Source organism: Camellia sinensis, chromosome 6 (genome assembly GCF_055761805.1).
Source record: "Camellia sinensis isolate YWXY chromosome 6, ASM5576180v1, whole genome shotgun sequence".
Taxonomy (NCBI): domain Eukaryota; kingdom Viridiplantae; phylum Streptophyta; class Magnoliopsida; order Ericales; family Theaceae; genus Camellia; species Camellia sinensis.
Genome location: NC_138966.1, coordinates 10,793,563 through 10,819,040, shown reverse-complemented (window position 1 = coordinate 10,819,040; position 25,478 = coordinate 10,793,563). Strand labels below are relative to the sequence as shown.

The 25,478-nt window shown below is 40.0% G+C and overlaps 2 protein-coding genes across 2 annotated transcripts; both read right to left on the bottom strand.

The window, feature by feature from the left end:
- Nucleotides 1-9,621: 9,621 nt before the first annotated feature.
- LYK5 (Protein kinase superfamily protein) lies at nt 9,622-12,949 on the bottom strand. The gene has a single exon (XM_028233404.2). It carries the CDS (start codon nt 11,999-12,001, stop codon nt 9,920-9,922), a length of 2,082 nt encoding a protein of 693 aa, XP_028089205.2. The 5' UTR covers nt 12,002-12,949; the 3' UTR covers nt 9,622-9,919.
- Nucleotides 12,950-13,118: 169 nt separating this feature from the next.
- On the bottom strand, nt 13,119-19,976 carry LOC145792559 (uncharacterized). The gene is made up of 3 exons (XM_082873219.1): nt 19,881-19,976; nt 13,408-13,950; nt 13,119-13,142 (listed from the first exon to the last, which is right to left on the bottom strand). Exons 1-3 carry the CDS (start codon nt 19,974-19,976, stop codon nt 13,119-13,121), a joined length of 663 nt encoding a protein of 220 aa, XP_082729345.1.
- Nucleotides 19,977-25,478: the final 5,502 nt, after the last annotated feature.

Here is a 25,478-nt window from a genome sequence, read left to right as displayed (position 1 = left end):
CGTTCTAAAAGCAGTTTTATCAATGTCTTCCGGTTTAACCTTCAGTTGATGATACCCCGATCTGAGATCGATTTTGGAAAACACTTGTGCACCTTGTAACTGATTAAATAAGTCATCAATGCGCGGTAATGGGTATTTATTTTTCATAGTTACCTTGTTCAGTTCACGGTAGTCTATACACAATCTCAATGAGCCATCTTTTTTCTTTACAAACAAAACAGGAGCACCCCATGGTGAGGTACTGGGTCTGATGAATCTCTTATCCATCAGTTCCTGCAGTTGCACTTTCAATTCTTTCAGTTCAGTTGGGGCCATTCTGTAAGGAGCTTTCGATATCGGCTGCGTACCCGGAATCACATCAACGGTAAATTTAATCTCCCTATCAATCAAAGCCCCTGGCAGATCATCTGGAAATACATCTGGGAATTCCCTGACTATAGGAATACAATTCACATCAGTCTTAACACTATCATCAGTAGACACAGTCAGTACAGAACACAGATATCCTTTACACCCCTTTCTAATTAATTTAACAGCTTTCACTGACGAAATCAAATACGGAGGAGGTACTACTCCACTCCCATTAAACACGAATTCAGGCAAACCAGGTGGACGGGAAACAACTTGCTTGGTCACACAATCAATAGTGGCATGATATTTTTGTAACCAATCCATCCCCAATATTACATCAAAATGATCAATGTTCAATGGCAGTAAATCAATAAACAGATGCATATCCCCAACAATAATTTCACATGCGGGGTACATATAAGCACATGTCATGGATCCCCTTACGGGTGATGATACGGCTAGCAGATAGTTCATGGGTTCTAAGGGTCTATCCAATTTCCGTGAGAAAGCATGCGATACATAAGAATGCGTAGACCTCGAATCAATCAATACATATGCATTTTGCGTACAGATAGAGAGGATACCTGACACAACGGTCTTTGTATTTTGCACGTCTCCCGGTACTAGGGCGAACACACGGCCCTGCCTCATGGGCTCTTTCCCGGTAGCTTTGGGGTTAGGCTTTGGTGCTACAGTTGATGCTGCTGCGCTTGGCGCAGCTTTACTACTGGCTTGTGGAGCAGAGGGGCAGTCTTTAACCATGTGGCCCACCTTGCCACACCTGTAACAGGCTCCAGATATTTTGTAGCAGACCCCTTTGTGCTTCTTGCCACACTCAGAACAGGGTGGTATGAAACCACTCCCTTGGCTGGGGCTAGTTGTCGACCCCGTATTCTGTTTCTTGTTGGCCGGGTTGTGCTTGTCTTTCTTGAATTTGAAACCCTGCCTCTTACTACGCCATTCCGACATTGGTGTTTCAGTTTTCAGTGCTTCAATGTTTGATTCAGCCATCAAGGCTCGGTCAAGAACACCCACAAAAGTCGGTAGCTTCAAGACATTTATCCGGTCAAGAATTGCAACATTAAGGCCACCTTCAAATTTTCTGGCCTTCTTATACTCAGTATCCACCATATGCGGTGCATAACGGGCAAGTTCAGTAAATTTTGTTTCATATTCGGCAACCGACGTGGTGCCCTGTTTCAGTTGTTCAAACTCAGTCACTTTCCTATCCCTGACACACTGTGGGAAGTACTTTTCAAAGAAGGACTCCTTGAACTGAGCCCAGGTCATGACAGTATTTGTATCGTGGATCAACATCCACCACCTTCTAGCTTCTTCTTGTAGGGTGAAGGTAGCTAACAATACTTTATTTGCTTCTGAGCACGGAAACACTTCAAATAGTTTCTCTATTTCCAGAACCCAAGCTTCAGCTTTTAACGGTTCGAGGCCTCCTTGAAAGGATGGCGGTTTCATTTTGCTGAACTTCTGGGTCAGAGCAATTATATCCCCATCATTCATATTCGCATTAGGTTCCGGCTGTACCGGAGGAGGAGGAGGTGGGGGCTGTTGGTTCTGTTGTTGTTCAAGTCTAGCAGTTATCAGTTCGATCATCCTTTCCATTCTTTCCATTCTTGCCTCAGTAGATGAGGATTCAGGTTCATTTGCATTATCCATTTCACTATAAGCAGTTATAACAATTTTAAACATAAGTAATCATTTGTTTAACAGTTTAACATGTTAGCACATATTCAGTCAGTCATATCACACACTTATCATGCTCATGAGATGCCCTAGTTACGTTTCTAGGACACCCTATAGCTCATTTGGACACGTGTGTGCGGTTTAACTCGTGGTTAAGTATCGCTCTGATACCACTCTGTCACGACCCAAACCCGGCCCTATGGGTTTAGCACCGTAACCGGCCAGTAATCCGAGATTACCGAAGGCCTGCAGAACAGTAGTACAGTAAAACAGAGTACAGGGCCTGGCGGAAGCCAATACAGTAATGAATAATGTCCATTGAGCTGTGACAGTCTGTATGCCGAAAAGATTTTTCATGCATTTACATATACAAACAGCACAGTCTATACAAAATTTACAGTCACACAGTACAGGGACCTAATCCCTTGATAACAGTACGGTTAGCTAACAGTCTATATAGTAAACCAAACAGTACGGAGACAGACGGGGGAAAAACAAGACACCCCAAAGCCATAGCATGGCAACTCGGAACCTCTCAGTGAGGCACAAAGGCTGGCTTGACAAAACTGGAGTCTAACCCACGCTCCTAGCTCCGATCTGGTGGCTGAGCACCTACATATATATATAAACAGTGAGCTAAAGCCCAGTGAATAACATAATGCGTAAAGGGGTTATGAATGAAATGTCCTTACAGTAATGAAATCAGCTCATTAAACAATATTTCAGTCTTTCAGTCAGAACAGTTATTCAGTCATATGTGGTACATCCATTAGCATAGCAGTAAACAGTAGGTCTTAAAGACCAAGCAGTAATGATGGCCATCAATCAGTAAACAGTAGTGGTTCCACGAGGGAACCGACAGAGATCTCTGTAACAGTAACAGTAAACAGTAGGTGCTAAGGATGCCACAATACAGTTCAGAAGATAGGACATACATCCATTCAGTAAACAATATCAGTTCAGTAAACAGTTCAGTTCAGTATTCAGAAAATAATCATTTGAACATATCTTTACACAATTGTTACTCACAGAGTTTGGGCTACAGTAAGCTAGAGCGTGTCTCCCCAGTCGCCAACCCTACACAGTTAACAGATTGAACACACACTAAGCTACACAGTTGGGAAATATCATAACAATCCCTAATGCCTCGGTGTGTTCTACATCTATCCTCAACAAGATGTCTTAAACTAGGTCTAAGAATGCCTAGAATGGGATGAGGATGCAAAGATGCACTTTTAAAAGCATTTTCAGATTTTAGCAGAAAAACAGAGTCCCGCTCGAGCGTAGGTTTCCCCGCTCGAGCGGTCATGAAACAAAGGTACACGCTCGAGCGTCAACTTTCCCGCTCGAGCGTACTGTAAAAGTACTGGATGGGTGAAATCTCCGCTCGACGCCCGCTCGAGCTTGAGACACAGGACTCCGCTCGAGTGCCCAATCCTCTGCTCGAGCGGACTGTAAAACAGTACAGAGATACTGGATGCTCGGATTCTCCGCTCGAGCGCCAATTTCCCCGCTCGAGCGAGAGTGAAAAATCTGGAAAACCCAGATTGCACCTTCAAGCTCAAAACCAAGTTGTTAACAACCCAAAACCGATCCTCTTGGGCTCATTTTCTGGAAAACTCTTGCAAACATATAGAATGACATGATTCAAAGCTCAATTTGAGAAATCAAAGCCCAAGGGTGTTTTATTCAAACCCAATTTCAAACCATTTTTCAAGAACAATATGAACATGCAAACATGCATGGATTCAAATCATTTTCAAAGCTTTAATGCTGTTTCAAAAGAGCTCAAACCTTCAAAAACAAGATGAACTCATGGAGTATGACCAAAAGATGGACATGCATGTGAGGTATTATGAACTACCACCTCAAAACTTCAATATATGTACATGCATGCAACAATTAAGCTTCAACATAGCAATTTGAGCCATAGGGTGGCTCTAGACTTCAACTTGGCTCTAAACCATGCAAGAATCAACTCAAAACATGAACAAGAAGACAATGGAGCTACCTTTAGTCTTGTAGTTCAAGAAGGGAGCTCAAATATGCAATCACCTCAACAATTTCTTCAATTCCAAACAATTCACAAGCAAGGTTGAGATGAAATCAACTCCTCAAGTCTCTCTCTCTCTAAGGTCGGCTAAGCACAAGGAGAAATGGCTGATGAAGTTATGTTGTTCAAGTGCAAGGAGTTCAAAAGTGTATGAGTTAGTGGGCACTTAAGGCTAGTTTGGTAAATAAGGCCAACTTAAGCAATTGATCAAGATTTAATCTAATTTACTCATACCTAATCAGTTTTTCAATGAATGTACCATAAAATTACATTAATTATGAGGATCATAAAACACTAACCGATTCCCGATTCAGCCGCCGATAAGGCCTTCAATTAGCAATTTAAACATAAAACATGAACAGATCAAACAAACAGTCAACAGATAAAATGCAATTCAAACAGATGTATTCATTCCATTCAGTTTCAATTTCGGTCGGTCAGTCAGTTCAGTACTTTTAATCAGTTCAATTATCAGTCATGATCAATTCAGTTTAACGGTAATCGATGGTTATCGGTAATCAATCAGTCATTAATCGGTAAACAGTATGAGGGTTGTTACAATACGATCTTTGTATTTGTAAGAATAAATCGTTCATTTATTATAATATATATGTATATAATTTGATTTAGTGATTTCATACATATTTTTTTTTAACTTGTAATATAAAATGAACAACTCAAATCACTCATATAAATACAAATTAATCTTATAACATGTCAACTTCACTATAAAATTAAGATTTTGGGTAAATTATACCAACACTCCTTGAAATTTGATTCTAATACAAATTTTCCCCTCTTGCATTCCAGAAATTATATTCCCATTTCTAAGATTTATTAATGTTTTGTTACAAATTGCCCCCATTCATTAGTTGACCGTCGAGGCAACTAACAATCTGCTTGATGACTGATGTTAAATTTTTTTTAAATACTAATTTTACCCTCAATTTTTGTCCTTTTCTCTCAGCTGCTATATACTTTTTTTTTTTTTTTTTTGGTCTACATCTTTTGCATGCAGAACAGCACCAACCCACCACGTCCAGCTCTCTCCTCCTTCCTTCCACCTCTCGGCCACATGATCCTACTCACCACCATAATACACCACAAACATTAGACATAGATCTGTGTATAGACCACCGAATTCAATGGAGAAACATAAACAAATGTTATATGCAAATTATATCTAACATTGTATATTTTTTGGGGTGTTTGGCAAGTTGAATTTTAGCTTTTTTTTTACTAAAATTCACAAAAAGATAAAATATGCTAAAATAGTTAATATGACAAAATGTGACATCAAATCTAAAAAAAATTTTCTTTCACAAACATCACATCCAATTACAAAAAAATTTAATGATCTTCCCAAACACACAAATTTTAACTTATTAAAATAACTAAAAACTAAAATAACCTATTAAAATAGTAACTTCCTAAACACCCACTTTGGCATGAGACGGAGGGAACTAAGGACCGGTGGCACGTGATCCCCTCATTTTTAAAAAATTATATTAATACCCATGAATATTAAAAGTAGGATTGGGCTTTTTCTATGTTGAGATTTTAATTTGAGAGAACTTGAGAGATCTATAAAACCCATTATGAGTCTCGTTTCGATAATTCGAACTGTTCATTTTGTAGAACCCTGATCATATATTATCCATAAAAGAAATTAGTTCAATCTAATAATTATGACTTTTTCATTTTATCGCATTTGTATTCGAAAAAAATGGACAACAAATATATTTTTGAAATAGATTATTCATTTTTTAAGAGACAAATGCGATAAAATGAAAAAGTTATAATTATCAAATTGTCCTAGATAATATACATTGCGTACTTTACAAAAATGAACGGTTTGAATCATCAAAATGAGATTCGTAACAAACTCTACAAGCCCCTCAAGTTTTATTATGTTGAGATCTCAACATAAGAGAAAACCAACTCAAAACGTATCCTTTGTAAAATTATACTAGTGCCCCTCCTAAATTATTAAGGTACTTAATATTTTTAATTTTTTAAAAGGAACTTCTATATGATGTTTTAAAAAAAGAGTAATAATATACAAACTAAATATTAGTACAAAAATTCTATACAAAATGAGTTGGCATCTTGTGGATCCTTTATTTTCAATCAAAACATCTACTATTGTCTTTGTAATTCCACAAATATTATTGGCACATCATTTGATGAATTTTTTTATATGAATTTTATGTTTGCAAATCACTTTTCTTAAGAAAAATGTGAAAAGGGTCTTTCTTCTTATCAGTGAACTCTATCTTGAACACATTGACACTCTCTTTGTATTCCTCACTCATTTACCTTCATACTTTATATTCTTTACTTTTTTTTAGTTATTTGTGTTAGTTTGTATTGAAATGTGATAAGAGAAATGTAAGTAGTTAAATTATATTTTTTAAAATATTTTAATAATGATAAATTTATCCTCCAAAGTTGGAGTCTTATTTATAAGACATCACATGACTGCACTTACAATTTTATGATTCGAGTTTTATTTGGTATGAATTTTGAATTATTCAATTAGAAAATAAAGAAATAAACCAAAAAAAGTTCCAAGACAGATTTTGAGCATATAAACAAAGTAAAAGAGGCCTTTATTATGTGGCTGCTACGTCATGCCCAATCTAGATTGATTGGCTGGGGGAATGGGAGTTGATCTTAACTGTACTTTACCAAGGGGCAAAATATAAATGGGGCTGATCTAAGCCTTAGACTGATCCAAACCATTAAGCCCAAACCCGAGTGGCCATCCGATGTGGGTCAGATACCTATGTGGACTTAAACCATTAATCCCATCTCCACACAAATTATCCTCCTAAGTCCTCAAGTACTTGGGCCAAGCATGTTAAGGAATAGGTCAGCTCAAGCACGATACTGAACTGGGCCAAATTGATGGGCCGAACCCATCAACAAAATCAAAGTGGGCTGACCCACTCAAAGCCATCCAAATAGGCCAGCCCATCTCTATAAGCGACCTCATGAAAGGCCGAATTGGTGTATGAACGGAACCAAGGTAAGGAACTCCTAAGCAAGCATGGATGTTCTAAACGCATGCATGTGCACAATGCCACCTCAACTAGTCCACCTTCCTAGAATCACGGAATCAATTAACAGAGAGAATGTGATCTGTTATATGCATGATTACTATGAGCACATAACTCCATGGCTAACCACCTTGTGATCCCCTACCTTCGGCAATGCTAAAGAGAGTATTCAGGCACCCAAATTTCATGAACCCATATTGGAAACAAGCAAAGTCTTCTATATGAGCAACACTCTCTTCACATTGAAGGTAACTTATCACATCTTGAACTAACTCCTCACACATTGAACACTCCTTATGTTCCTCTCTCTACACCTAGAGAAAGTATTTCATCTTCTCCAATCACTCATTCCCACATCGGAGGGCTTTTCCGGCCAACTCCGGCGCTGGGTAGCTCTGATGGTGCTCTAGCTCTGATGGTGCTCTATTTTGCAAGCACTCAGTTCCTGAATAGTCTAGTTCAAGCCCAAAGCTCCAATTCACTTTCATCTAATGCAGTATTTGGTACACACACTCTACATATGCAATATGATTTGGAAGATAAGTAGCTTGAGGGGAAATGCGGTTAATTGAGGGGTTCTTTTTTTTTTTTTTTTTTTCCTTCAATTGGGTAATTGGAGTGCACAACTCACTCAAAACATCTGAGAAGCTAACTAACTTAATCTTTGTGAATGAATGCCTCTTTACTCACCATACCCTACCCTACAATTCAAATGGAGTGTAAATGATATATGGGGATATATATGAGTATTCACGCGGAATTGAGAATGGTCAATTGATGTGTCACTTGCTTTGACATTGCGGGTTTAATAATGCTTGTGAATGCTTATGAAGCCACGATCAGTGTTTCCATTGAACACTACATTAATAGACCTTTCTGAAGATATTTGAGTTAGGAGTTCAGATTATTAATTGGAATGGAGAAGCTTATTCTAATTGGGGAGAACAGAACGGAACAAACCATATGCTGCAGCTTGCAGTGATAGAAGAATTTTATGCTCTGCTCTACTAGAATGGGTAATATATACATATATATGGTTTATTTTTTATTTTATTTTTCTTTCTCATCAAACTCTATCAGATTAGGAGATATTACTGTTAGCATAGCAATTTGATATTTGTAATCTTGTGCTTTGCTACCTTACTATTATATATTCTATGTTTTGGTGGCTTTTAGCTCAAATGACATTAAGGCAATTCGACAGTTATTGCAAATTAATTACTAGTATTATGATTGGTAAAGCTGCTGATACATACTACCCTGAGGTATGTTAGGTTCTTTAACCATTGTTGTACTAGCTCACCATATGGATTCAATGCCCAATGATAGGATAGAGGCTACAATGGGTATCAGCTTAGAGAAACAGGTACCTAAATTGAAGTTCCATATTATTCATTGTATCACTGCAACAAATGTGTAATGTATATATATATAATACACATTCATAGATGAGGTGTAGAAAGAGACCTTTAATTTGCAGTTTGCAAACCCATGAGACTCGATTAAATTAATTGTTAAGTGGAAGGAAAATTTGAAAACAAATCAAGTCCTTTGGAGCCTTCTGTTAATGGAGGATGTCTAGGGGCTCAACTCTAGTTAATTTGTTCATGATTAATCTAAGTATACTGGTGAAAGAAATTCAAGTGCCTTGGGTGATCGCAGCATAGCAATGGCCATTATAAATCCATGATTTATCAAGTATACTGGTGAAAGTGAAGCAAGTCCCTCTGTGGGACTCTAATTGAAGAGCCTCCACTGAATTGAGGAACCAAAAACCAATGGGACAGTTGTATGTGGCTGTTCTATCGTGTCCTGATATTTTTACATGATCCTACAACTAAGAATGCATTGAAATAAAGAGGGATAGAGATATTTGAAAGCAGAGAATCCATGGCCATGTTCGGAGGGTTGGATTTGGAGGTTGTGGGCAGGCAGATGCAATCATGCAAACAGCCAGTTCAAATTACGTGGAACTAACTAGTTTACCATCTGATAGTTTTTTTTTTTTTTAAAATGCAGATCATCATCAAGTGGCTAACCAAATACAGATGAGAATTGCAATAGACAAAGATAAATAGAATTTCTGATCTGAACCCAAGTAATTTGAGCAAGTATCTTCTTTTAATTTAAGCACACTTGATCACAATGTGTATGTATGTCAAATGATATAAAGGCTTCTAAGTTTGGGCTTGTCAAAAGGCTGAAAAACAAATGCTAAGAAAAACAGTTGTGGTAGTAGTCATTTATTGATCATTTTGGATCATCAGTTTATTACAACATCTGTAACTTGTAGATATTCAAACTAACATCATTCGACATCAAATGAATGGAAAAGAGAAGAAAAAAATATTGTTGATTTATGTCTAATTGCCTTGGCAAGAAAAAATGTAGCCTCTTTTAGGCTAAAATCTACAAAAACACAAAATATGTTAAAATAACTAATAAAACAAAATGTCACGTCAAATCCATAATCATTTCAATTTTTCTCTCACAAACATCACATCCAACTACAAAAAAATCCAATCATCTTCCTAAACACAAAAATTTTAACCTACCAAAATAACTAAAAATTAAAATAGCAACTTCTCAAACACCCACGTAACGTGAGTCAGCCTACATGGGCTGCAAAAGGAGTAGCAAACACAGAGAGATGGCCGCCTAACACGTTTCCAAAGATTTGTTTCCCGTCTTCTTCAAGAACTTCACCAAAAACCTCATCACACTCCCCATATCTCCTTCTTTTTTTTTTAATTTATCTGCCACTGTTTAGTGATCTGGAGTGTTCAAGCTCATCAGATGGATCCCAGTCCATAGAAGAGGAGAGAATCTTGGACAGAGTCATGAAAACCTCGGCCATAGCGGGTCGAGAATTGAGATCATCACGAGTGCCTATGCAGTTCTTGGCTAGCTGGGCCAAGGAGTAGGCCAAGTCCAAGGGGTATTGGTGCCCCAGACAAGGATCAATGAACCCTCGCAGTTTGTCTCTCACATTCTGTCCTCCGAGCACCTGACGTATAGTTGCAGATAACAACTCCTCCTCACCGTCCTCTTCATCTTCCCCATTCTTCTTGTTGTTGCCATCACGCCCCCCTCTTGCAGCTTCCCTTCCTGATAAGAGCTCCAACATCACCACACCAAATGCATAGACATCGAGTTTTGGGGTAACCAAACCATTCTCTATGTACTCAGGAGCCATATAACCGTGAGTGCCCACCACATGCCTCGTCAATTGCAGGTCTTGGTTCTCTGGAAGACTCCTTGCCAGCCCAAAATTGGCAACCTTAGCCCTCAAATGACCGTCAAGAAGGATGTTGCTGGTCTTCAAGTTCTTGTGGATGTAAGGGGGACTAGTGTAGTTGTGGAGGTAATTCAGGGCGTCCGCAACATCATAGGCAATCTGAACCCTCTGCTTCCAGCCTAGGTTGCTAGTGGAATAAGAAGCAGTTTTGGAATTTGAGTGTAGCCAATCGCTGAGGGACCCGTTCTCAGCATACTCATAAACAAGGTAAGTGTTCCCATCGTGCACGCAAAACCCAGAAAGCCTGATTATGCTAGAATGGTTGATCTGTCTCAAAATGTTGATCTCGTCTGAGACATCCCCTTTCATGACCTTAACAGCGGCATCATCGCCGTTGAAGGAACCCCGATATACAGAGCCCTTGATTCGGTTGGATTCGCCGAAGAACCCTGTGGCCTTTTGCAACTCCTCAAACTTATAAGCGGTAAGGGATCCAATGGCATATCGAACCCCTTCCGACGAGACAGACCAGGATTTGCTATCGGGCGGAACCGCACTGTAATCGGGTAATTCAGAAAGAGTCTCACCGGTGGGTTGTGGGGTTGAACCATGAACTGGCTTTTGATTTCGACGACGACGAAAGAAGAAGCAAAATAGAAATCCGGAGAAGGCGAGAAGAAGCAGGGCAGCACCTCCAACACCGGCGCCCACGAAAACCCATTTGGGGGAAGAAGTGGTGGTGGTGTTCCCAACGGAGAACTCAGTGGAGGAGGGAGGCGAAGGAGGAGGAGGAGGAGAGAGGGCGGCGGTGTTGAGCTTGGTGGGGTGGGTTCGAAGGGGAACAAGGAGTGGGGTGAAGGGGAAGATGATGCTATCGGGAGAGAGCTCGTTAGCGAGGAGTATGGTTTGGTTGTCGGCGGCGCCGGCGAAGGTGTTGGCGATGGATTCGATGGATTCGCCCCAGTTGACGAGGTATGTGAGGAGGTAGTTGAAGCCAGAGTGGGTCTGATTGGAGGTGGGGCAAGCGCAGCTGAGAGGGACGGAGAGTCTCATGCCGACGAGGAGGTCGCGATAGTAGTAGGGGTTCTGGGCTTTCATGGCCTGGCAAGTGGTGAGCCCCTCATAGGTGTTATTGGATACCGTAAAGTAGGTCTCGGATGTGGTCTTGAGAACGTAGGAGGCGTTGTGCTGGTAGGAGGAGGAGGAGACTGTAGATGTAGTATTAGTACTGGAATTGGAATTATTGGAATTGTTGGAATTGGAGAAACAGGTGCAGTTTACGGGGACTATGAGGAGAGTGTCGGTGGGGATGGTTTGGACGTCGGAGATGTTGTTGATTTGGGCAATCTGAGAGGGATCGGCGCTGAGGAGGTAGCCTATGGTGGCTGGGGAGTTGTAGATTGGGGTGGATCGGAAGGTCAGATATGAAAGGCACGATGATGCTACTCCATTGCACACGTATCCTAACGTGTTGGCGTAATTTTTGTCGCAGTCCAGCTGCTTGTTATTTACATATGTCTGTTGGCCGCTCGATCCTTGAATTTCTTGGAAGAGAACCAACACAACCACAACAATATTACATATAATTCTCACCATTTCCTACAACCCACGATCAATTAATCAATCAATATATATTCTTTGGATGGAATTGGGAATAAATTGCACAAACAAATCGGATTTAAAACAAACTCCCTAATTGTGAAGAGGAAGGGAGCGTGCGACTTAAGAGGAAGACGAGGACCACCCAGAGATCGAGATCGAGATCGAGATCGAGAGAGCATGCAGTAAGTAGCGGGTACTGGGTTGCTTTGCTGCTATGGGTTACTCTCTATCTCTTATGTTTCTGTGGTGGCTGTGGCCCAACTCTAGCAACGGCTAAAGTTAATATGATTAATCATGTAGCTACTGCTGTCGTTGTTGTATAATGTATCTCTGTGGAAATAGGGTTTTGTTTTTATTTTGTGGGTGGTGGGTGGTTGTGTTTTGTTTTAATTTTAGTGCGGGTGGTGGATGGCACTTGAGGATTGCAGATGTAGTCAAATTCCAACGCGTCATTTAATTGACTCATTATCTCGCCCTTACTTTTCAAAACCTGGTGTATACGTTGGGTTTGACAAATGCTACTTCCTCTACCGTGTTTGAATGGTAATTGTATATTAAAAAAATGGAGATTTATTAAAAAAAAAAATCATTTTTAAATATTTATATTTTAATTAATTCATAAGATATTTTTGTATTTTAATAAGTATTTTATGAATATTTTTATCTTTCTAAATATTTTTTGAACGGTTAATAATTTAGAAGTGTGAACATTTATATTTTACAATGTGAATATTCACATTGACGTGTAAATGTTCACATTGACGATATGAACATTCACACCACATAACATTCACACTGTAAATATGAATATTATTAGGGGTATTTTGGTAATTATGTCATTCATATGACTTATTGGGATATAGGAAAATAATATAGATTAAATTGAATATAAGTCTGTGAAAATAGATTTATGAAAAAGTGTCCCTAGAAAAAAATTATAATTCAATCTAAATTAAAAATAAAAAAAATAATAAAAAAGGAGATTTTTGAAAAAAAAAATATTTCTAATATTTATATATCAATTAGTCCAAATTAATTTCTAATAGCCCTTTTCTTTTCTTTTTTTAGCACCAGGCAAAGTACCATATATATTAACCAAAGGGTAAGGAAATTACAGACCTTGCAAGTTTATGTGCTGGTTCAACCAACACTCTATGCACTTTAGTTACACATAAAAAGTGGAAGGCATAACTTAACATCAAAATATCTTGTAACACTACATGTACCTCCCAATCAAAACAATTTTTTTGTGCACAGCTATCAACTAAAACTTTACAATCAGTAAAAAAGGACAGGCATGTAATTTTCCTCGTAATCGCCCACTTAATAGCTTCCAAAAGAGCTCTTGCTTCTGCTAGCAATAGAGACGCCAGCCGAGTTGAAATCCCTCGTTGATATACCTGCAGTTGATATTCATCAAAACAAACCCATGCAATTCCTGCTGCTCTTGTGACCTGTTGCCATGCTCCATCCACCACACAAGTAAACAGCTGAAAATCCTTAGAAACCACACAAGTATTGGCAAGAACACAACAGTGGTTAGAAGATGAATCCTTCGACAGTGCCTGTTTATAGTCCAAACTAGCATTTATAACATCGATGGAATTGTTGGACCATTGCTTCTTAAAATCATCAACCAGAAGTAATGTTTGTTCAATGGATAATTGTTCATTTTGAAAAACCCGGAGGTTACGCTGTCGCCAAATTGCCCAAAGGATAGCCACAGAATGGAGAATAAGCTCATCCTCCTGAACAGAAGTTATCCACTCCGTCCACCAAATGTGAAAGCCAACAGGTTGACCTATGGAGAAATTCAGACCCAAAGTTGTACCCTTCCAAACTCGTTGAGACCACTGGCACTCAAAGAAAACATGCTCTCTGGTTTCCTCAGATTGGCCACATCGAGCACATATTGCATCAATAGGAACGCCTCTTTTGCGAAGCTGCCATTTTACCGGAAGGATATTATGAAGACATTTCCATAAAAATAAGCTCAATTTGGAGGGCAAGTTTAACTTCCACAATTTTTTCCAAACGAAAGTATCCACTGTATTAGCACTAGGAGTTCCCGCATGTCGACGTTTAATAGCCGACTAATAACCCGACTTAACCGAAAAGATCCCATTTGTAGTGCTAGTCCACACCAATCTATCAGGGCACGAAGCCAAAGGGATATAGATACCTAGTATCAATGGAACCACTTTTGTTGGAAACAACCAATAAAGCAAATCACCTCTCCAACAATTATTTGGAAAATCTATCAAATGTGCCACTCTCGTTTTTGGAAAGAAATTTGACAGCTCCATGCCTCGCACTGGGTTAATCTGTCCCGGGATCCAAAAATCGTCAAAAGGTTTGATGGACTGCCCATTCCCAACCCTCCACATTAACCCCTCCTTTAACAGTTCCCGACCCCACATTAAACTTTTCCATCCCCAAGACGCAGCTTTAGCGCACTGAATGTTAAGAAAAGTTTTTCCAAAACTATATTTTCCTAACAACACTGAGGCAAACAAAGAAGTCGGATTGGACAATACTCGCCAAGCTTGCCTTGCTAAAAGCGCCTGATTAAAAGCACCATATCTCGGAAGCCCAACCCTCCCTTTGACTTATACACTTATTCAAAAAACTAAAACCCCCAACTTTAGATAGTACCCAAAAAAAAATGAAACTTTAAGCCTTGTTTGGGAATAAGTTTTTTTAATAATTTTTTGACTTTTTAATTAAAATATAATGTAAAAAAAAATTAGTATGTTTGGAATGAATTTTTAATTTTTTACGAAAAGATGTGTAAAAAATAGAGAGAAAAATAAATCTTTGACTTTTTGGTATAAATTGTTGACTTTTTGATTTTTTTAGTAACTTTTTAGCTTTTTAGCTAAAAAAAGTCACTTGCCAAACAAAGCCTAAATCTATATTTTAGGAAAAAATCACTCTTTTTTGAATACTTATCCAATTTGAATTAAAATTTATATATTAGGAAAAAATCATGAAAGTTAATAAATATCATATTTAAAATTTAACTCTTTTAAAATTATAGAAGCTAATAAATATCTGACTTTCATAATTTTTTATAATATGAAAATTTAAAAATAACACAATAAAAAATTTAAATGAAAATCATAATATAATGTCAATATTCACAATAAACAATAAATATACAGCTAACTTTCAAAAATATAAAATACATACCAAAGTACAATGTGAATGTTTACAATAAACAACTAACATACAACTAATTTTTTAAAAAATAAAACTCATACCAAAATATAAGGTGAATTTTCACAGTCTACAATCAACATACAACTATCTTTAAAAAAAAATTAAACACATACCAATGTGAACATTTACACTGCAACGTAAAAATATAAAACAAAATTGAGATTTAGAGTTTACAATTGACATACACGTAACCTTAAAAACAACTAAACTCATACAAATGTGAGTATTCACATTGCCACGTGAAAATACGAAACAAAATTAAAATAAATAAATAAAGTAAAAATCGAATCTTTCAATTGTAATAAAAATAATTTCTTAACCAACAAGCATAGTAACAAACAATATATAACAAATCATCAAACAATATATTAAAAAATTATCAAATAGTTTATATGTATTGACGTACCTTTTTAAAAAAATCTGTATATAATCAACTCTGATATAATACCGGTAAATAAATTACACAAATATCGATGACTACACAAACCAACAAAAAGACTACGGTTTATGTACAACAATGACAAAAAAAGATTGTTCATCGCTGATTTATCATCATCTTTATTGCGAATCCATTATCATCTCTATCATCAGTCTACATGTACAACTAACTTTCTCTTCCAAATGTTCTTGTATGGCAAGACCTTATTATAAAATAATAGTAAAGGAAGAATTTTGATCAAGTGAATTCCTCATATTGAGGCAAAGAAAACACTAAGAATAATAATTTTTGATATTTATATAAAATATATCTAAAAAATGATTTTCTCTCTCCTAGGTATATGATAATATATATATTATAATAAAAGTCTATAAGGGTAAAATAGTCAACATAATACTTCTAATATAAGAAAAATGATCTATTGAAATATAAGTTTAAATGTATGGGATTAGGAGGAATACAATAATACTTTGTGGACTTATTGGGTTATAAGTCCTCTAAATGGGATTTATAAATAAATCTCTCAAAAAAAAATTATAAATATATGAAGAAATTTATATGTTTTTAATTATTAAAATTGATAAAATTTACCATTAATTTATAATTATTTTTTTACAATTACACCGATTTATAATTTCAAGAAAATTAGTCTAAGGTCCTTATCTCATTTTTAGTAATAGAAGAGGTCCACAATATTATTTTGTGATGTCTAAGGTCCCTCAACCTTGACACCCATATATCACAGAGAAATTTGATTCTCTCAAATCAAACCAGCCTCTCCCTCTCTTCTTCTCTCTCTACCATTCTCTCTCCAACGAACTCCACCTCCATCGCCGCCGTCGACAACTCAATGGCAAAGAAAAAGACGATGACAACGATGTTTATGGCTATGGCAGCACTATTAGTTTTGCTAATGATGTCTACCTTACATGTCGATTTAGTTTTGGAGGAGCGAGATGGGAGGTTCCGCCATCCATACAAATAATAATGATCGCCATAGGAGTTCTTCAATAGGTCTGAGCAAAGAATCCATATAATTCGTAATCCGATCCGATCCGATCCAGTCCAATCCAATAGGATTGGATTGGTTTTTTGAATCCGTGGTTTAGTTCCGAATTAGAAATTTAAAAATCCGTAGGCCACAAATCGGTTCCGAATTGGAACTAATTCAGACCGTATACATTTAGTCTATATTTATACCATATACCCTCCCACATAATATCATTTCTTGTTTCATATAAAAGCTAAACACTAACCCTAATTCACCTCACACGCCACTCAGCTCACTCACTCACTGCTGCCTCTCATACTCTCATCTCTCTCTCTCTCTCAGTACTCTCTCTTTCTCTTTTATCTTTCTCTTTTATCTTTCTCAGACACTCTCCGATCCTCATGCATCTCCGATCATCCTTCCCAGATCTTCAACCTCACACACCGCTCGCTCACTCACTCACTACCTCTCACACTCTCATCTTTCTCTCTCGGTACTCTCTCTCTCTCTCTTCTCTTTCTCAAACATTCTTAGATCCTCCATCTTTGATCATCATCCATCTCTGATCATCTATCTCAGATCTTCAACCTCACACGCTACCTCTCACACTCTCATCTCTTTCTATCGGTACTCTTTTTCTCTCTTCTCTTTCTCAAACACTCTCAGATCCTCCATCTCCGATCATCATCCATTCCAGATTGGTAGCTCTCTCTCTCTCTCTCTCTCTCTCTCTTTCTCTTGGTGAGCTCCCTATATATATATGTATATATATATATATATGTATTATAGTTTGTTTTTTATGGGAATCATGTTTTTTTTACTGATTTTTCCAACTCCAGATTTGCCATATTTGATTAATAAATCTATTTGAGCTCTCTCTCTCTCTCGGTGAGCGTTCTTTGTCTCTTTCTTGGTTGACATGTAAAAAATCTCTATTGATTGTTGATCATTGTGTGTATATCTCAGATTATTGTTCATCTCTGTTGGTCATTGTTCATCTCAAATTATTTTTTTGTTTTTATATGGGTGTGTGTATAGTTCTGTCTTTAAAAATCTTTGTTGATATAGATGTGTGTATAGATCTGTAAAAAATCTGTGTTAATTGTTGATCATTGTGTGTGTATCTCAGATTATTGTTCACCTTTGTTGATTATTGTTCATCTTAGATTATTTTTCTGTTTTTATATGGGTGTGTCTATAGATCTGTTTTTATCTTTCGATTTTTATCTATTTTTAAGTAAGAGATACCTGTATCATCGTTAATCAATCTATTTGTAAGTAAAAAATTTTATCAATCTGCCTGTAAGTAATCAATCTTCCATACTTGTATCATTGTTAATCAATATATCTACAAGTAAATTTTTTTTTATATTGGACATATCTGTTTTGTTATTTAATTACAGGAATCTGTGGTCCTAATCCAATCCAATCTGTGCTTAAATGAATTGGTTCGGATTGGTTCCACGATTTAAATGGATTGGATTGGTTCCAATTTTTCAAGAATTGTAGAAAACGGATTGGTCCTGGTTTTACTCCAATCTAGACTAATCCGAACCATGCTCACCCCTATTATTCAAAATCAAGCTATCATACCATAACTATCTATAGTCATCAATCCTATCGAAGTACTAGTACTAGTATACCAAGAACATCTCATCAAAGACTCAATTCATCATCATTAGCATCGACCGATTCTAAATTCGAATGAACTGCGATTACGATTGTGTTCTTTGTTGTTTTGTTTATTGCTATCATGATATTTGTCTTCGAGTGCTCGCAGTCGCAACAAAGCAAGGATTCGGTGCTCATGGTTCAGGTTCTTCATTAATTGATTTCTCTTTGCACAAAAACACATTTTAATATATCTATATATATATATATATATGTTGGTTATTGTTTCTTATTCACTCTGTAGGGAGGGGTTCAAGGTTAGGAAGATGATTAAAGAGGCAAAAGTATGCTAATGGTCCAAGAATAGTGGAATGACTGGAGAATGAGCAGCAACAACTTTCTAAGAGTTGGAAAGTGTGTAGCTGGGTGAGGGTGAAACAGGTAGCTCAAGAAAAAATGTATGACAGTGCACAAATGGGTATCATCTCTCCCAAATCCCCAAAATTCCTCCCCTTGAACCTTGGGAAATAAGTCCTATTTATAAGCTTTTCCTTGGTACCTGGAGGACACCAAGTGGCCAAATAGAGAGAAGACAAGTGTCCCTAAGGATCACACAGAATATTCTGCCTTGAGCCACCAAGCTGAAGGTGCCACATGTCCCTCTACATGTACTGTATACTATCTATTTGCCTCCGCAATTACCCTTTTTATCCTTAGCAAGTGCAGTTGCGACGAGAGTGTTTGGCGCTACAACTCCCTTTTGAGCCTCGACAAGTGCAGTTGCAGCGGGAGCGTTTGCCGCTGCACTCGTCTTCTTAGCTCAAACCTCAGCAAGTGCACTTGGAGCGGTAATCCTTGCTGCGACACTTGCCTTCTCAGTTCTACTTGGCTAGTACATGCATTCTCAGGATTCCATTAGTCTGCTATCAACTATGTTCGTGCTCACCTCAGCGAGGCCTCCACTCTTAGCCATCTAACCACAAACTCCCTAACTTTCCAGGGCCAAGGCCACGACCAAGCCTGCTATCAGCCATGCTGTGCCTTAGTGCCAAGCCCAAGGGGGTTTCCTTAGTCCTGCATGTGCGACTAAAGAAGATTCGTGACCTGGGTAAATGGAAAGGAAGTCTTTTGCACTCGGGCTGCCCTGCTTCCATCTTCGCGGGGTTGTCGTGGTGAACTGGTATCTCTAGGCCTGCTATCAGCTCCAACCAGTAAGTGTTGGGGCCTACTATTAGCGCCAAGGTAATGAAATTCGGGGCCTACTATCAGCCCTAGGCCAGTAATGCCTTGGAGCCTGCTATCAGCGCCAAGCATTAGCCTCTACCTACAGAGAGAAAGCTTTTCCCAAAGGCTATTATCACCTTGGCGGGATATTCCCTTCACAAGTTGGTTGCGGCGGCTATAGTTGTTGGGGCATCTATTTCCGCGACAAGTTCAAATGGCAAAACCGACAATATTGGAGATGGCGGCGCCGACAAAGTGCCTTTGCAACTTGGGCACTGCAAGTAATGCCTCTCCAACTTAGTTGTTTCCGTCCTCTCCTTCCTTCAGCAACTCTAGATAGCGGCAGAGCCGATAATACTTGGAATGGTGGCGCTGGGACAAAGTACCTCCGCAACTTGGCCGTCACAAGTGTCGCCTCTATAACTTAGTTGCTTCGGCTTTCTCTTTCCCTCAACAACTTCAGATAGCTGCTGAACCAACATTATTGGGTAATGGCGGCGCTGAGGCAAAGTGCCTCAGCAACTTGACCACCGTAGGTGTTCCCTCTGCAACTTGACCGTAGCATGTGTTGCCTCTGCAACTTGACCGTTGCATGTGTTGCCTCTGCAACTTGACTTGGGCATTGTCCTTCGTGGAGTCCGTTTGGACCCTTGGTGGGTCGGACCTGCTTCGACCTTCTGTTGGCCCACTTGCCTTGGGCTTTAGCCCATGCTCCTTTTTCACAAAGGGACGACCTCAGCACTTAGGCCCATACTTAATTTAGAGCTTAATTTCTGACCCTCTAAATTTTGCCCCCTGCGCGCATGGGGGACAGGTCCCTTGTTTCCCGCTCGTGCATGACGTCAGCAAGTAATCCAGGGGTTGCGTCAATTGGGTCAGGAGTTGTGTCGATTTTCTGTATAGTCATAATGGCTCTGAAAATGTGTCTTTTGACTGATGGTCTAAGGAAGTGTGTCGATGCCCTTTTGATGCTCTCTCTATAAATAGTGTCCCTTGTGTCCACTGGTCCCTCACTTCTGCCATAACACACTTTTTATCTCTTTGTCTTCTTTTCTTCCTTGCCCCCACCTTCCAAAGTCCCTTTTATTTTTTTTTTATTCTTTCTCATAGCCAGCACAAGGTTTCTACCCGACAAGGCTGCCCCACTCCTACTGAGTGGAGGAGGGCCCCATACTTCAGAGGGCTGGCTAACCATTTCTAGAAGGTAGTTGACTCCTTCGTTCCTGATGCCCTTCCTCTGGAGGAGCCTCTGCTCCCTTTTGGCGAGGCTACTTTAGACGATGGTGACATGGTGAACCCAGTCTCTGTGCTGCGGTTTCGCTTGGAGCGTGATGACTTTCCCCATTCATACATCTACGACCGTACTCACTTGGGCCCTCCAACAGATTGGTCCCTCTGGGTTGATGACATCATTGCAAATGACAGCTTTGAACAGCGCTTAAGGGATGTTCATCTCTTCAATGCCGTTTTGATTTCGAGGGAGTTATCGGTGCACAAGGTACAGACCAACACTGATATGGACATCTCCCGCTGGAGCCCCAACACTTAGACCTTTGCCCTGGCATGGAGGGAGATAACCCCAACCCTCGAAGACGTTGCCATTTTTCTGCGCCTAAGTACCCATGGAGACCACCCCTTCGATCCAACGCCCCTGACTTTTGCAAAACAAAATGCCGTCACTATCCTCTAAAGTGCCTTTCGAGAGGCATATAAGTATGGCTCTTGGTACGATCTTAAGACTAGTGAATTGCTCCAGGAGAGGCCCAAAAGGGACAAGACCACCTACCTTTCCTGTTTGAAACATTTCTTCAAGGACCTGCAACCGGTTGTGGGCAACATTACAAAAGAGGGCCGTAACTCCATAGTTGGGCCGGGCTACTGTGGCAACTTGTACCTGGCCGCCTTTGTCAATTATTTCATCTTTTTTCTTGTTCTCCCTAGCAACCTTGCTGAGAGTATCAATCCTCTAGTGTTCCATCTGGCTGTTAAACTCTGCAGCAGCAGTCAGATCCCTCTGGCCCCCCTCTTCTTGGAGAACTTATACTTCTGCCTTGACCTCATTCACTCGGACATGGAGAGATCCATGGGCCGCTATGATGTATGGAGCTTTGTACACACTCAGTTCCTGACTGCCTTCTTCTACGAGCGATTCCTTACTATGGGCCCCGTCCCTAAAGAGCATAAACCCTTCTTCACCGATGAAGTCCTTGATGTAGAGGGTCGTCATGTTCTAGATGCAGAGGGTTGACCTGTCACAAGAAAAGTGCGCCAATCCCTCCCTCGCATCTCTCGGCAGTCTGGTCTTGGCACCAATAGACCCTTCGTAGATTACGTTAATTGCATGGAGGAGTGTGTGTTCCACCCTTTTACCCAACTCCTTCCAAACATTTCTATTGTCCCATTTTATTTCTTAGAGGCTCGTCATGTTGATTTCTCCCTTAACAGCATCCAGGCCAACTCCCTTTTACTAGCTGCCATGATACGCCCTGAGTTTCTACCCGTATGGAATGAGAAGGACATGTCCAGTGTTGTTTACCGATTGGATAGGATCCTTAGGCAATTCGGCATGGACCAGGACATCCCCCACGCCCTTCCGCCTCAAACAGATTTTCATCAGAGGTTGTAAAGGTTTGCACGTGACTACACCGCCTTACTCGTGGAGGGTTTAGGCCTCATGGAGTTGCCTTCACTTGGACGAGAATGTGCCTTTACTCTCAGTTACAGGCTGTTCTGGCTCTGTAACCTCAACTCCTTTTTTAACTTTTGCAACAGTGCACCCGTTGTCCCTGCAATAGAACTCATTCCGCAGCCTGACTTATCCCTTCGTCTCTCTTCTGGTCGAGGGAAACAAACTAGTATATTTTGTCATTTCAAGCTTCTGTCCCTACCTGTAGTAGAGGAGCCTTATCCATCTGGGGCAATGTTCTTCCAACCCCTGCAAGTTGCTCTTCTTCCAATTGGTGTAACAGTGCGCACGACCCGTTCTAAACTGAGGACAGCTCAGGATTCAGCGGCATCAGTTACTGAGGCACGTGCCTCACCAAGTAGGAAGAGACTCCGAAAGGTACCCATACTTGGAAAATATCTTTGCATTACTTCCTTGGGCTTTTTGCATTTATTTTAGTATTCACATGATCTTTTTCCTTTTCAGGGCCCATCAGCCATACCACCCTCGGGCCTCGGGGGTTCTTCTACTGCCATCGGAATTTCCTCAGATTCAGATGATGACGACGACCTTCTTATTGCTTCAAGGATCACAAGATTTAGAACCCACAGGTTGGTGCTTCCAGCTGTTAAAGAAGAACTAAGTGCTGAGACCAAACCAACTACTGAGGCTGAGCCAGTTGCTGAGGCCAAGCCAATTGTTAAGGTTGCAAAAAACGAACAAGTCCCCCTTGCTATAGAAGTTGCAGCCGGTGGTATAGTTGCTGATGGTGCAGAACCTCCAAACCTTGCTAATTCTGTTCACTCTGACTGTTCCTCTGTTGGCGAAGATGATTTTGTTCCAATGACCCCAAGAGAGGATCATGACGTAAGAGAGCCACTAGAAGTTGCACCCCCCCCCTTGGGAGATGTATTTAGGGGTTCTTTTTAGTCCACTGAGTCTCCACTGGTTCCACAAACCCCACTCCCCAATGTTCAAGTTGTTAAGGGAGGTACAAATGTAGCGGTTGTTCCTACTATGGACCTCCTAAGTTTGGCTCAACTTACGGAGGCAGCTGTCGATCTGGTCGCCCATGGTACTACTGCTGTTGCTGGTGTTTCTGGCCCAGTTACCTCAGCAACTTCTCAACAGCTCGCTAATATGTACCTCACTCACTTCCCTGAGGTGCCAGCTAATCTTGGAGGATCACGAGACTTTTATGTGGGCATGGACACCACTGTTGTGCCAAATTTGAATGTTGAGGACTATCACATGGACGACCTCTTTTTGGAGCAATATGATGGTGCAGGCAACTTTAACCTTTCTCGTGAGGCCAGTTCGCTCGGTTGCCACCTAGCATCTACCCATTCCAATGCTGCTGGGCAATCATCTTCGGGGGAAGTGCGTCGCCCTCAAACCCTTGGTCGCTCTGCCAGTCTCCCTCTAGCGATTAAAGCTGGTGGCGGTGTGAGAGAGTCCTTGCAATCTTTAGGGAAAGTTTCTTTTCTAAGTTATTGGGTCTCCTCCGAAGCTGCTTCCACTCTTGCCCGCATCCAGGCGCTGCACCCCAGTACCTTTACTGCTTTTAACGTTCCTGGATCTATGGTGCAAACAGCGCTGCTGGAGTCATTTGCCAGCTTCATTTGCAACCTTGCTACTAAGAAGATTTTGACAATACCCAGCAAGTTTATGGAAGGTGCTGAGGCCAACTTGAGAAAATTTGAGAGGACCGGTTTGGACCTATTGTGGATGAGAGATAGGCTTTAGGCAGTCGATGGTTTCCTTGAACATGCAGATAATGTCGCGATGATTGCATCTTTAGAGGAGACTATCAAGGAGTGTGAAGGTGCCTTGGAGCAGCATCGGCAGAACCTAGCTCGGTTCAAAGAGAAAGACTCTGTGTTGGTTACTCAGCTGCCTAGGGATGTGACCCTGATGGACTCCCACGTGAAGGGTTTGATTTGATTTATTATGACTCTGTTATGGCTCTTTTTCTTTGTACTTTTGCTATTTTTTTCCTTCTTCTTCTTTTTTTTCTACTTTCTTTGAACATTGTAATCATGCTGTAGGAAACTTTGATGTTTATGAGAAGCAAAAATATTGAGTCTTACTTCATTGCCTTCTTTTTATTGCCTTTACATATCTTCTGAGGCTAAACAAAACTCTTGTTACGAATGGAACTTCGCCATGACTAAGTTTTTACAAGGCTAAAATTTCCCTAAGTATGGAAAACTTTCTTTTCACTGGGTGTTTACAAGAGTAACAGGTTTACTAAGTATATGATACTTTCTTTACACTTTGCTTTGGAAGTATTAACAAAGAAACTTACAACTCTCTTCTTCTTCTTTTTTTTGAACAAAAGAAATTAAGGAAAATACTCTTTGACATACTTGGCGTTGATAGGGCTAGTTCTGAACCCATCATCTACTCTTGTTACCTTGTAATACCCGCTGCTACTTGCCTCAACAACTTTGTAGGGCCTTCCCATCTGGGTGAGAACTTGGGGATTGGTTGCCCCCGCATGATTGCGTCCACTGTCTTCCATACCAAGTCCCCCTCCTTGAACTCTCTGTGTTTAACAGACTGATTGTAAACGTGAGCTATGGACTGATGATACTTTTCCATTGCCTACGAGGCCCGATCCTTTCTTTCTTCTGCTGCCTCTATGTCGTTCCTTCTGTTGTCTGGAACTAAGTGTGCTGACATAGCCATTCTTACTGAGGGTACTGCCAACTCAACTGGTAACACAACTTCGAACCCACATACTAGGGAAAATGGGGTTGCCTGAGTTGGCCTTCTCTTTGACATTCTATACGCCCAGAGTGCTACATGGAGTTATTCAGACCATGTGCCCCCTGCTTCATCCATCATTTTACTCAATATTCGAATGAGAGTTTTGTTGGTTGCCTCAACTTGTCCATTCCCTTGCGGGTAGTACAAGGTAGACTTGTGGTGCTTGATTTGGTAAGTGTCCAGCAGTCTTCCTACATGGCGATTTACAAAGGGAGTTACATTGTCAGATAACATTACTTTGGGTATGCCAAACCTACAGATTATGTTTTCCTTGATAATGTTGGCCACTCCTGCCCCATCTACCTTCCTCATCAGTATAGCCTCTACCCACTTGGTACTAACTTCAGTCGCTGCAAGTATCCATCTATGGCCTTTGGATTGTTGCACTATAAGGCCTACGAGGTCAAATGCCCAAGTATGAAACGGGTAAGGGGTCTTGATGTTGTGCTGTTTAACCACCGACGCATGTATTAAGTTCCCAAACTTCTGGCCGGATTGGCATTTCCTTGCAAAGTTTTTAGCATCTTCTTCCATTGTCGGCCAGCAG

Bases quoted from the DNA above. Each gene is read 5' to 3' on its own strand.
- LYK5 (XM_028233404.2), bottom strand. From the start codon at position 12,001: ATGGTGAGAATTATATGTAATATTGTTGTGGTTGTGTTGGTTCTCTTC.
- LOC145792559 (XM_082873219.1), bottom strand. From the start codon at position 19,976: ATGTTGGTTCAGCAGCTATCTGAAGTTGTTGAGGGAAAGAGAAAGCCG. The intron at 13,951-19,880 runs GTACTTTGTCCC...GTAAAATGGCAG, and splicing joins GTGACGGCCAAGTTGCGGAG to CTTCGCAAAAGAGGCGTTCC. The intron at 13,143-13,407 runs GTATATCAACGA...TGGTTGAACCAG, and splicing joins TTGATGAATATCAACTGCAG to CACATAAACTTGCAAGGTCT.